Source organism: Haliotis rubra, unplaced genomic scaffold (genome assembly GCF_003918875.1).
Source record: "Haliotis rubra isolate DU_JTF1 unplaced genomic scaffold, ASM391887v1 Scf567, whole genome shotgun sequence".
Lineage (NCBI taxonomy): Eukaryota > Metazoa > Mollusca > Gastropoda > Lepetellida > Haliotidae > Haliotis > Haliotis rubra.
In genome coordinates this window covers 239,476-252,937 of record NW_025767265.1, presented here as the reverse complement: position 1 = coordinate 252,937, position 13,462 = coordinate 239,476, and the positions used below count along the sequence as shown (strand labels likewise).

The following is a 13,462-nucleotide window of genomic DNA, read 5'->3' as shown; positions in this document are numbered from 1 at the left end:
AAGGAACAGGCGTCGGTGTTGTGGACACTACATGAACATCAATACAGCACATTAACAGGACATGGTCAGGGTCAAGGTCAAGTCTTCTGGCAGGTGCCTGCTGAAAATCTTTACTTCAAACTTTATGTGTATAAACAATTAAGTGTGTTGTGTATTATTCAAAGTTCACAGCCACATGGAATCATTTTGTTAATTGATATCTGTCAAGTACATGAAAGAACTTTCTGAAATTGAAAATAGAAAGTTTGGTTGCTGAGGTGAAACATTCCTGTAATGGAAGCAAAGTGAATATCTCCAAGTTTCAGGTAAGGCATTAAAGAAAAATTGTTCTTATGTTACTTAGAATGATTTTAACTTGTATTACTCTGACTGTCACACTGGGAAATTAAAACAAAGCCTGAACGTCAATGTTAAGCTTTATTTCCTGGTGAATTATAAATCTGTGAAGCAATAAAATAAATATCTACAGGATTCACTTTCATTAAACAATTTGAACAAACAATCTCGGGGCCAAAGGTTACACACCAAGTGTCCAACCTCCCATAAAGATACGTTAAGGCTTACAAATATACAGGTGATCAGGCACGAACTGTATCGCTCATATCAGCATCTTCGATCCGCTCTGAGATAAACAATGGCTCCTTAGAGATATGATACAGTATTGGGGAACAACACACTACAATTTCTATTTTCTTTCTGTCTCAAAAGAAATAACCTATCAAAATCAGCACGTCTTTTTACACATTTCAATGCTATGCAATTCTTAAAATTCTGGGATATATGTTGTCATGGTAACCTAATACTTGCATTTCTCAAGCTAACTAACATCGGTGTAAATACTTTTTGGTTAATGCAGCATCAAAAAGACTATCTTGCAACTAATTTTTAATCTAAACTTTGAAATGGAAACATTACTCTCAACTTAAATTTGTTAAAACTTGTTATTTTAGTTATAAAGATAAGCTGCCCATCAGAATCAACCAAGGTGTATTTGGAATCTACCCATTCACTGGCTAACTCAAGTCCAACAGTTGGGTTTTCACATCAATTGTTGTTGTTCTTTTTAAAAATAAATCCTGAACACATGAGATTTTTTGTGATAGAACTCTTGACAAACTTTCATTTATTAAATAGCACACATTTCTATTTACAGGAAAACACATGATTAAAGCAATTATTTACACATTTTAAGCAGGGTTGAAACTAAAGCCAATCACCAGATTTACATATAAAAATGAGCTGGCTCTGCTGCAATTAGGGTTAGAATCAACGAAGATTGCCAGGATAAAAGTTCAAATAAACTTTGATGAACTAATAAAATCCACTTAAAATTTTTGGAATTTAAATATTGAAACAGAAATGATGCCATCTCTTCTGCAACATCAAGAGGTGATACTGCAAACTGGTAACTGTATCCCATGCACCATCACACCTGGCCCAAGACTGTCTATATACTATAGACCTTCATACTGCTTTCCTTATTTACTTCATCTACAGATACCTCCCCCCAGACACAAGGACAGTTGAGATGAAATAAATAAAATGCACAATAATTCCAGGATGTTAAAAGATGACTTGCTTTCCTGTACTGATCCACAAGTTTGTTTTCAAGTTGTAAAATATATCAGATTCCGACAACCATTGCTTCAATATGATTTTGTATTGCCTAATGAAACTGAACATTTTATGTTTTAAATGGACCTTATACATGTATCTGCTAAATTTCTACATGCTGCCAAAAATATTGAGTTGAGGAAAGACTGATACCTCAAAACTAGAATGAAATATGTATAAATATTATAATATACACGTTATTATCTAGAGCCAGGTACCATGATGCATGGGTTGTTAATTCTGCTCTACAAGCCACAGGTAATAAAACACAATAAACACCATCAAACAACACGGTGGAGGAATGCAGGTGATATATCAGCGTTATCACCATGCTAGTGGTTAACAGTGTGAACACCAACCCACTCTGTTCATATACACTGGCAATGTTTGTAAGAGGGTGTTCTGGATACTGAGTACTGTCTACAGTTGTAGCATCCTACAAGTCTGGGGCGGTGTGCTGATGATACGGGCTGTAACGATACACGCTATTGTGATACGACTTGTATGTTGCTAGTAAGATAGTGATACATTAGATTATTCAGTACGGAGTGACTGAAGATATGTGGAACAGTGTTTGTTGCAGCAATACTCCCACGACATCACAAAGCTCAAATAATCATGTTTGAAAGAAAGAGATTATTTTAATTCTTCCCTATTTTTCATCATGTGTTAATAGTTGCAGCAAATCACTCCAAACCACCTGTTGTGTATCGATGCTCATCTTCATAATGCACCCATCATGGCACAACATACTGCAATGTACCAGATGTTTAGTGAATCGTTACAGCCCTGGTGGTGATGATGATGATGATGATGATGATGGTGATGATGATGATGATGACAACGACATGACACTATATACAACAAGATAGGCGCATCTCACACATCTTATCTACACATAGAGAGCAGTATGTGTCCAATACAACTCTCACAATACTATCTGAACAAGCACTAATTTCACCTTCCAGCTGTCAAACAGATCCACATTTGTTTACAATGGAGTATCAGCACATTTCTCGCATCTCTCCTTGTATCTCAAATATGTTCAACATGAAGGAGAAGGATAACTTTTCTTAAGGTGTTAATTTTGAAGAATCAAATAATCTTCAGAGCAAACTATAATATAATCAGACCTTGACCTTGAACTGATGTGTATGTTTCAGCAGAATCCTGCTTACATTCAACTTTTTCGGATTACGTATTTACTGGTTTCACAAAGCCAAACTTTCCCAAACATGGAATAATAAATGAAACATATTTCCAATATTTTAACTTTTGGACAATATTCTGAAGAGACTGTTTTCAAATAATATGTTTAAGTGTTTATGTTAATTCCTCATACTAAAAAATAATATACAAAGCAAACATTTCTAAGAAAGCCGCCTACTATGTTACAGAATAGAATGTGGAATACATATTCCTGGGGACTCTTACTGTAAGTATCCAGTCTAACAGTGCAGGTCCCATCCTCATGTGCTGGGACCACAGCCAGCACATGAGGATGGGATCCTGATTCTGAGAAATATGTTTATGCGATTTTATTCCTATTAATATTTGAAAATACATTTCTCTTCAGCAGTATGTACAGAATAGTTGTACCTCCAGTCTGCTTCTGACGGTAGTGACGTACACTGATAAATACTGGCAGCGACTCTATGTACAGCACTAGCAACAAGCCACACATTCTCTCACATTCAACACCAACCTTCCATCAACATGCAATACATGCTACTTCAGTAGTTTCATACTCTTCTACTTTTTCACCTTCAACTTTTCCATGTAAAAAGCAGAACTGTTTTCATACGTAGGCTTGTGGCAACATTCATGGAGCTCAACAACAAAATAAATAAATAAACTGGAGACAAATATGTTTTAAGGTACTCCCTGAATAGGGAATCCATTTAGTGTAATAAATAACGATCATTAAAATATGAGTAGAATTTTGTGATACATATTTTATTTTGCCTCTCATTCTGCTTGTTTTTTCAGCGGAGAGATATGGAAACAACCCAAAATGTAGTGATTGAATAAGATACTTACTCTTCTTCATGGAAACTTTATTGGGAACTGCTATTTTAAGATAAATATCATCAGAATTTTCCAAACATTTGTCTCATAATCCAAACAACTTTCTAACACTCTTGAATGATAAATCATCTTTCCAATCACATAGATTTCCCCAAACAAAACAGTCATCACAAAGAAAGCTAAAATATTTAGTCTGGAAAAATTGGAGCATAAAAATATCCCCTGTAAGAGGTTGTTCAGTCCTGCAACATCTTTCAAACTCTCTCCAGCTTCGTCTACGCAACCTTCCTGAGGACAACTTACATCAACACATCGACAAACGTTCATAAAATATCCATCTGGCTTTGTACAACACAGTTCCACACTAACTCAACACAAATATTTACATCACTATGTTTTTTTCCGAAATTTGTTAAAAAAACCAAACATACAAATTTGTCACCACAAAATGTTGAAGTTAAAAAAATGCGAAATCTACCTGGAATACCTGTCATATTTCTAACCGACATAGTACATCTACCTAGGTTGTTGTGGTCAATACACAGACCAATTCACATCGGCCACCTGGTGTGACCACTGGGCATGGGAACGAGGGAAGATAACTCTGTAAATTTGAGAAACTAGTACATCTGCTGTACAAGTACTGTAGAACTGCAGTACAACTGTGGTACAACTGTGGTACAAGTGCTGTACAACTGTGGTACAACTATGATTAGTAGTCTCTTGCTATTACTAATCTAAACAAGTTTAGTCTGCAGTTGAAGATCAGGCACAAATCAGGACAGAACATGTTACTGATTCAGGTTATATAAACAATTATTACACGACATGTGATACTGGTTTATGTTATCAGGCCACATGATATCAGTAGAAGCCTGATATCAATGTTATCAGGCTAAACATTGTCACTACAATCTGATATTAATGTTATCAGGCGACATGATATCGTCACTACAATCTGATGTTAATGTTATCAGGCGACATGATATCATCGTCACTACAATCTGATATTAATGTTACCAGGCGACTTGATATCGTCACTACAATCTGATATTAATGTTATCCGGCGACATGATATCGTCACTACAATCTGATATTAATGTTATCAGGTGAGATGATATCATCACTACAATCTGATATTAATGTTATTATTGATACATCAAACATCATTAGCATACAAACAAACGCACGCAACCATGGTTACTAGAATTGCTGCATCTTAAAATTGCACGAATCTCAAATTTTAGTAAATATTCAAACATGCTGCCATGGGAAGTGTTAAACGAAATAACTATCTGAACTCTTAACGGTATCTGAACGGCCAATGTAACTTAAAACCTTCAACACGGAAGGAAGGCGAATCGACATGGCAACCAACATGACTGGCGTGAGACATCCACGTGTAAGATCTCTGCCAGGGACAATGACAATGATTTGGTGAATTAATCTAGATAACGGCGAGGCAGCACTACCTCACGGCGGGGACGCTTTCTGCTGGGGCCATCTTCGTCATCATCATCATCGTCATCATCGCTGCTGTCTGTTAAGGCCCGTTTGCCACTGCGACTCATCACGTGAGGGGGGGACTTTGGGATGATCGTGGCCCGCACTTGTGGCAGGACTCTCTAAAGAAACAAGCCATGGTGAGTCAGTAAACAGTTCAAATCAAATATTTATTCATTGCACAAAAGGCCTCATAAAAAAATACAGTTTTGTATAATTCTAAAACTGGACGCAATCATATACACGTAGTATTATTGTAACGGGATCATCCAAATTTCCCTTGTGTGTTTCTGTAAGAGAAAGAGTAGTATACTATTATTTAAACTTCCATTCATTGTAGGGCAGAGATGACAACCCCAAAGTGTTGCCAATAGTAGTTTCAACGTCAAAAGCTAGTGAGTGAGTATGGTTTTACGCCGCTTTTAGCAATATTCCAGCAATATCACGGCGGGGGACACCAGAAATGGGCTTCACACATTGTACCCATGTGGGGAATCAAAAGTTAGTAGTTTGACCATAATTAGTTGTCACCTAATGACACTAATCAAGAGTGAAGCTTTAATTTCACACACCTCCAACAGCCGATTTCCAGATGATCAGTATTACATTTATTCTTCTTTTTGGCAAAAATGTATTTAATCAACGAAAATATATGTTTTCGTCTATATATATGAATTTTAATGAATTTTCTTCAAATGATCATATTACATTTATTCTTCTTTTGGCAAAAATGTATTTAATCAGAACGAAAATATATGTTTTAACTTCGATATTGCTTTTTTCGGGTGACAAGTATATGAATTTTAATGAATTTTCTTCAAATTTCATATAAATTCTGGTGCAATCATATTGGCATAGTTCGAGGCTAAAACTGGTAGCGACTACGATAAAATCGTAGAGGTTGGCATCTCTGGTAGGGACGTTCAAAAAGATTATAGGCAATGACAGGTAGCCAAGTGGAGCAGGGTGCTTTATCTAGTGAATATGGAACTTCTGAATTCCACCTGAAGCCTGAGATGCTTCTAGAACTGCACTTACCTTGACTGTGTCAGCTGATTGAAGACGTCTCACATGTTTCAGTCTATCTCTCTTCAACGCCCTCTGTTGGCTAACTCGATGTTGGATTGCTTTTTTGACAAGTGTTTCTCTCTTGATGAGTTTCCGTGGTGTGGGGATGGGAGTAGATGAGGGTGAGGGTTTCGGGGCTGCTGGTGTTTCCTTAGATGTGACTCTCTTCCCCTCCACGGCCTTCACTGGTGCCATCTTTGTGTTGTTGTTTTCCAAAGTCGCCTCCATCTCGACCTCCTCCTTCACTTCGAGGTCACCCACACTGCTGGCAGATGACCTTCTACTGTCGATTCCTTTAGGTCGCCCAACTGGTTTAGGTGTTTTAGGCTAAAACAACAAAACAATAAATACTCCATAGACAATACAACAAGAAGAAACTAAAAAACAGCATACAGTTGAAATATACATGACATCCTTTGTTCAGAATGATTTTGAACCATTTTATGTCCTTTTACTTTGACAATGCCAGATCTATGCAACAACAATCTGACTGACCATCCAGCTATCTCTCATAATTTACTGAATTCATCTCAAGTCTCTAACCCTTTCAGAAATGTCCCTGCTGTAACTGGACTTGCTGAGAGTTACCTCCCTTGAGCTGGCTGTTTTCCATCTTCACAACCCACAGTCTGAGTTACCTACCTTCAGCTGCCCCTGTTTTCCTTCGTTACAACATTTGGCGCATTCCCAGCTGTTAGGGAGGTCTTCGTTGACGATGCCATCATTGTCAAGAGAGTCGTACTTCTCCTTGAGACAGGCGGGATGGACAATCTCCCAGCAGAGGCTGCACTCCATGACGATGGTCTCTATCTCATCTGGGTTGTCCTCACTTGCCATCTTACCATCCTTCTCACAGATACAGCAGGTGACTGTGTGCGGCAACACAGGCTGCCAACAGCAGAGAGGTGAAAACATCAAGGGTGAACTTATATGAAGTTGTGGAAACAAATTAAATCAATTTGTTTCAACGTTAATGACAAGCCTCAGCATGATTGATAACATGCCATCAGTAGCTAAATGCTTGGTATGTTAATGCTTATATGAGAGCTTCAGGAATATTGGCAAAAAGAATTATTGATGCTTTACTGAAAAAAGAGACAATGACTGTCACAAATTTGAAATATTCCGAACATAAGAGACATTGTTGAAATCAACACGGGACTGAACTCAGGGGGACTAACACAGGGGGACTGAACACAGGGGGACTGAACACAGGACTGAACACAGGGCAACTGAACACGGGACTGTACACAAGGGACTGAACAAAAGGGACTGAACACAGGGCAACTGAACACAGGGGACTGAACACGCAACTGAACACAAGGGACTGAACACAGGTGACTTACAGCCATACACTTCCTGCTGATACAGGACTGTTTCATCCTGCCTGGGCCTCCGAACTTACGCATGTCTTTACAGAAGTTACACTCCCCGCAGTCGGACCTTGTACACGCCTCGCACTTCTTGCACCGTGTCCGTCGCCGACGGTTACCTGACGCCACTTTGCTTGCTGTGCAGCCTTTTGTTGTCTTCCCTCCTACGTATGTCGTTGTTGTTTTCAATTTCTTCACTTTCTGGAAAGCAGAGAGTCAAAAGAGTGAATAACGAGACAAAGGCTGTTTTCACTGGGTTATGCAAGATCTACAAATACACACAGCTTACAGCTGATCTACAAATAAACCCAGCCTACAGCTGATCTACAAATACATGCAGCCTACAGATGATCTACAAATAAACCCAGCCTACAGATGATCTACAAATAAACCCAGCCTACAGCTGATCTACAAATACATGCAGCCTACAGCTGATCTACAAATAAACCCAGCCTACAGCTGATCTACAAATACATGCAGCCTACAGCTGATCTACAAATACACCCAGCCTACAGCTGATCTACAAATACATGCAGCCTACAGCTGATCTACAAATACACCCAGCCTACAGCTGATCTACAAATACATGCAGCCTACAGCTGATCTACAAATACATGCAGCCTACATATGATCTACAAATACACGCAGCCTACAACTGATCTACAAATACACCCAGCCTACAGCTGATCTACAAATACATGCAGCCTACAGCTGATCTACAAATACACCCAGCCTACAGCTGATCTATAAATACATGCAGCCTACAGCTGATCTACAAATACATGCAGCCTACAGCTGATCTACAAATAAACCCAGCCTACAACTGATCTACAAATACATGCAGCCTACAGCTGATCTACAAATACATGCAGCCTACAGCTGATCTAAAAATACACCCAGCCTACAACTGATCTACAAATACATGCAGCCTACAGCTGATCTACAAATACACCCAGCCTACAGCTGATCTACAAATACATGCAGCCTACAGCTGATCTACAAACACATGCAGCCTACAGCTGATCTACAAATACATGCAGCTTACAGCTGATCTACAAATACACCCAGCCTACAGCTGATCTACAAATACACCCAGCCTACAGCTGATCTACAAACACATGCAGCCTACAGCTGATCTACAAATACATGCAGCCTACAGCTGATCTACAAATACATGCAGCCTACAGCTGATCTACAAATACACCCAGCCTACAGCTGATCTACAAATACACCCAGCCTACAGCTGATCTACAAACACATGCAGCCTACAGCTGATCTACAAATACATGCAGCCTACAGCTGATCTACAAATACATGCAGCCTACAGCTGATCTACAAATACATGCAGCCTACAGCTGATCTACAAATACATGCAGCCTACAGCTGATCTACAAATACACCCAGCCTACAGCTGATCTACAAATACATGCAGCCTACAGCTGATCTACAAACACATGCAGCCTACAGCTGATCTACAAATACATGCAGCCTACAGCTGATCTACAAATACATGCAGCTTACAGCTGATCTACAAATACATGCAGCCTACAGCTGATCTACAAATACATGCAGCCTACAGCTGATCTACAAATACATGCAGCCTACAGCTGATCTACAAACACATGCAGCCTACAGCTGATCTACAAATACACGCAGCCTACAGCTGATCTACAAATACACGCAGCCTACAGCTGATCTTCAAATACATGCAGCCTACAGCTGATCTACAAATACACCCAGCCTACAGCTGATCTACAAATAAACCCAGCCTACAGCTGATCTACAAATACATGCAGCCTACACATGGTAGACGGGGAGTACCTTGGTTGTTTCTGGCACCCAACACGTTGGCTCTCCGCTTGCTGCTGCCTTCGTGTTGTCATATTTGTGATCTGCCAGAAGTTGCTGCAATGGAAGTTGAACAGGAGGCGTTATAACATGCCGTATCACACTGTCACTCAGATCTGCGTTATGGTGATTCAGGAATAACACTGACTGCAACAGCACTTCAGGTTGAAATAGCACTTCGGGAGGACTGCCTAAAGATGTAGGTCATAGTGAAACCGCATCATTATGATGTTGACATACCCAGCAACAGGAACTGGTTGGCCAGGACGGGAACATATGATCATCGGTTTCAAGTACACCTAGGAGACAACTCTCTAACCATTGATGACTTGGCCACTCGTTCTGTATGGCAACAACAGATGCAGGCTTTCATATCTCACCTTGATGTCTCTCAACACAGCATCAGGATCCAGGAGATCTTTGGGTACGCGACGCTTGTTGAGCGGTAAATTCTCCACCTTCTCTACCAGCTTGGCAAGTCCTTCCAACTCAAACTTGGTCAAATGTACCCATCGTCGCCCACTGTCGCCACTTCTCTTGTCCATGTCACCATTTTCAGCGAAACCATTTTCTGAATGTACTGAATCTGTGGACAGTTTCCGAACAGATCTGGAATTCCTCAACGATTCATCATCACTTTGTGATTTCTTGATGCCAGAGTCATCAATTCTTGTCAGTGGGATAGTAACACTCTTGGATAGTTTCTGTTCTTCATCCTTCTCAAGCTTCAGCTTGGAGAAGTCAACCGGCGAATGTTCCTCTGGGTTCCGGGAAGGGGGGCGGGAGTCTGGGTTCCGGGAAGGTGGCCGGGAATCATCGCTGGTGAAGAATGATCCCGGAGATTCTGGCTGCTCGTCAAGGTCGACCTTGTCAGGTTTCTTCAGGTACGACTTCTTGCCCACACATTCCACGTAACGAGTCAATACGTACCACATGATCTCGTTGTAAAATGGATATCGGAATTTCTGGGGAACCTGATAGGCAAAAGATGTATGAGGATTAAAGAATGATGAACACAGCGTATAATACTCTGGTCAATATACACTGCTCAAAAGAAGCTAAGGAACATCCCCCAAAAGGAAGGCTGTACGTTGCATTACCTGCCAGCCTGGACAGGTCAACTATCACGAAACTCATCCAAAAAATCAATGAAACGTGTGATCATTTTACAAGGGGGGGGGGCAACTCACATGTGTTTTATCTTCTACATCGGCCACTCGCAGCTGCTGGAGGATGTTGAAGCTGTGGAGGAAGTTACCTCCAAACACCAGAGAGTCCCGCGGAGTGTACACGGCGTGGATCCAACCTGGTCAGCAAAATAGGATATGTAGGATATTTTACGGTGGACAGCAATACACCGTATGGGTTTACAGTATATTCAGCCATTAAACAGAGAGCTGTTTGGAAGAGAGGCTAGGACAGAGAAACCAGGTGTTAACAGTGAGAGCACTTGTGCTGGTATCAGGGCTCCAGATAAGGGCCGCATCGGAGTATGTACGGATACAATATATGCACGATACAGTAGGAAATAATGTAGAAAACGTAGCAGGTATGCACCACAGCAATGGTGTACAGTCTTAGAATCATTTACAGACGTATTTATCTGAAAACATTTAGTTTTAATGTTTAGTGATTTTCTACCTGTTTGCACAAGAGTACTGAGTAGCAATGTCATGGTGCATATATGAAACGAAACACAAGATTACTGGTACTCCATTAAATTCCATTCAGTACTCTAAATGTACTCTAACGTTTTTCCAGTACTCCTATATTAAAAAAATAAGGAGTATGTACTCCTGATGTTGACAAATTATCTGGAGCCCTGTGGTATGGATTGGTTGTCATTCCCTGGTGAGCAGCCACTGTGCCCTTCCAACCACCACAGCAGAACTTCCCAACTTAGGATCCTCCAGGTTTTAAGGCATTACGCTACATTTCTCCTAAAGACCTACCTAGGTGCAAATTGTGGTCAAGAAATATTTATGTTTCATACAAGAACTTCTCTGTAAAACAGAGCTCCAGATAAGATTTAGCTCATGTGGGTACTGTACCCACTGTATATTTTTGGAGTGGGTATTATGAATGTTGAGTGGGTATTTCATTTTCCGTTACCCACTGCTTTCAAATATGTGCGTATTTCAGTCATTTTACTCACCTAAGTATTATGTCATTGAGTAAGTTTGCTAAGCAGGTATGTTCTGCCTTATGTCATACCTAATCAAAACCAACTTAAATATAATGGAAAGGATTTCATAAAAAATCATTCGTCCTATACTGACAGTACAACACTTGTCCTATACTAACAGTACAACTTGATAGCAATCGATGTCTTTTTCATAAGGCATGCGATTTTTATAAATATATTCCGTACGCATTTGTTTTAAACTTTTTGCGTATCTAACATTTTAAATGCGTAATTGGTACGCAAGAATTATTTTTCAATGCGTAATTGGAAATTTTCTATGCGTATTTTACCCGGATACGAAGCTTATCTGGGCCTCTGGTAAAAGCATCTTGCATAGATGAACTGTGTCCATGAGTTGCAAGGGATCAAAATATGAGGTTGAAATACCTCTGAATTTTAGAAGGTCCAACTCAAAATTACACATGCCCAAATTACCCCTAACTTAACTGGAATCGTACACAAAACACTGTTACAGAGTGAGTACGGTCAAGCTGGCATCTATTACAGCTATATCACTGTGTCCATGGCTGGACCAGACGAACCTGTGACAGAATCTGGCCAGCATCAAGGACAAGGACAAAATGGGCTTCACAAATTGTACCCATGATGGGTCCTACCAGGTGTTGATGGAACGGTCCAACTACCAGGTGTTGATGGAACGGTCCAACTACCAGGTGTTGATGGAACGGTCCAACTACCAGGTGTTGATGGAACGGTCCAACTACCAGGTGTTGATGGAACGGTCCAACTACCAGGTGTTGATGGAACGGTCCAACTACCAGGTGTTGATGGAACGGTCCAACTACCAGGTGTTGATGGAACGGTCCAACTACCAGGTGTTGATGGAACGGTCCAACTACCAGGTGTTGATGGAACGGTCCAACTACCAGGTGTTGATGGAACGGTCCAACTACCAGGTGTTGATGGAACGGTCCAACTACCAGGTGTTGATGGAACGGTCCAACTACCAGGTGTTGATGGAACGGTCCAACTACCACACTACCCCACCGCCATACCCTCACACGGAGACAAGTCTCCTGCACATGATGACTAAGATATCCTCTGACCTGAAGGAATGATGAATGTATCGCCGGCCTGGAGATGGATCTTCTGACACTCAGACACCTGGTCTGGGAGGAATATGTCGCCTTGTTTGGCAGACAGCACCCAGTTTTCGTACAGCTCCACATTTGCCTCTGTCGGGGGAATGAGCCAGAATATCTTCTCCCCATGGAGGATGTGGTACCACACAGAGGTGCCTCCGAAGTCGATGTGGAAGTCTGTGTAGCACCCCGCCACACTCATCAGGCAGTATCTGGGAACAACAGTGAGTGAGTGAATGAGTGAGTGAGTTGGGTTTGCTGCTGCTTTGAACATTTCATTTAACCATGGCATGTCAGATTGATTCGGCAAAGTTTGGAAAGTGAAGTCTATAACTTTACGAAGAATGAGTTTGCTGTGATGGGTCTTACTTCTGGACTTTGGGGTACTTCATCTTCTCAATGATGTTGGTGGATTCTGTCTGGCAGTCCTTGAGATGCCTCGGCCACACCCTGTCCACCCAGTCGACCTGCCGCACCTGTAGCGACACACATTGCATGTAGTAACACACCCGTGCAGTAACACACATACTCCACGCATGTAGTAACACATATACTCCACGCATGTAGTAACACATACCCTTAGTAACACATCCATGCAGTAACATATAATCCACACATGTAGTAACACATATCCTCCATGCATGTAGTAACACATATAGACTCGACGCATGTAGTAACACATCCCCTTAGTAACACATCCATGCAGAAACATATACTCCACACATGTAGTAACATATATA

General features: G+C 40.7%; 1 protein-coding gene across 6 annotated transcripts in view; it reads right to left on the bottom strand.

Annotated features, from left to right (window-relative positions):
- The window catches only part of LOC124254173 (lysine-specific demethylase 2A-like), a 44,982-nt gene that overhangs the window by 1,584 nt on the left and 29,936 nt on the right, over window positions 1–13,462 (bottom strand). For 5 of the 6 annotated variants that reach the window (XM_046688048.1, XM_046688043.1, XM_046688047.1 and 2 more), the window contains 9 exons: window positions 13,092–13,198; window positions 12,687–12,934; window positions 10,625–10,740; window positions 9,815–10,408; window positions 9,408–9,491; window positions 7,560–7,787; window positions 6,856–7,101; window positions 6,184–6,540; window positions 5,115–5,267 (listed from right to left, as the gene is read on the bottom strand). In XM_046688048.1, the coding sequence (XP_046544004.1) occupies window positions 5,115–5,267; window positions 6,184–6,540; window positions 6,856–7,101; window positions 7,560–7,787; window positions 9,408–9,491; window positions 9,815–10,408; window positions 10,625–10,740; window positions 12,687–12,934; window positions 13,092–13,198 (2,133 nt within the window). Of the gene's footprint in view, window positions 1–404; window positions 2,754–2,799; window positions 5,268–6,183; window positions 6,541–6,855; window positions 7,102–7,559; window positions 7,788–9,407; window positions 9,492–9,814; window positions 10,409–10,624; window positions 10,741–12,686; window positions 12,935–13,091; window positions 13,199–13,462 lie in introns of those variants that run through there. The other variant, XR_006892409.1, reaches the window with a different exon arrangement.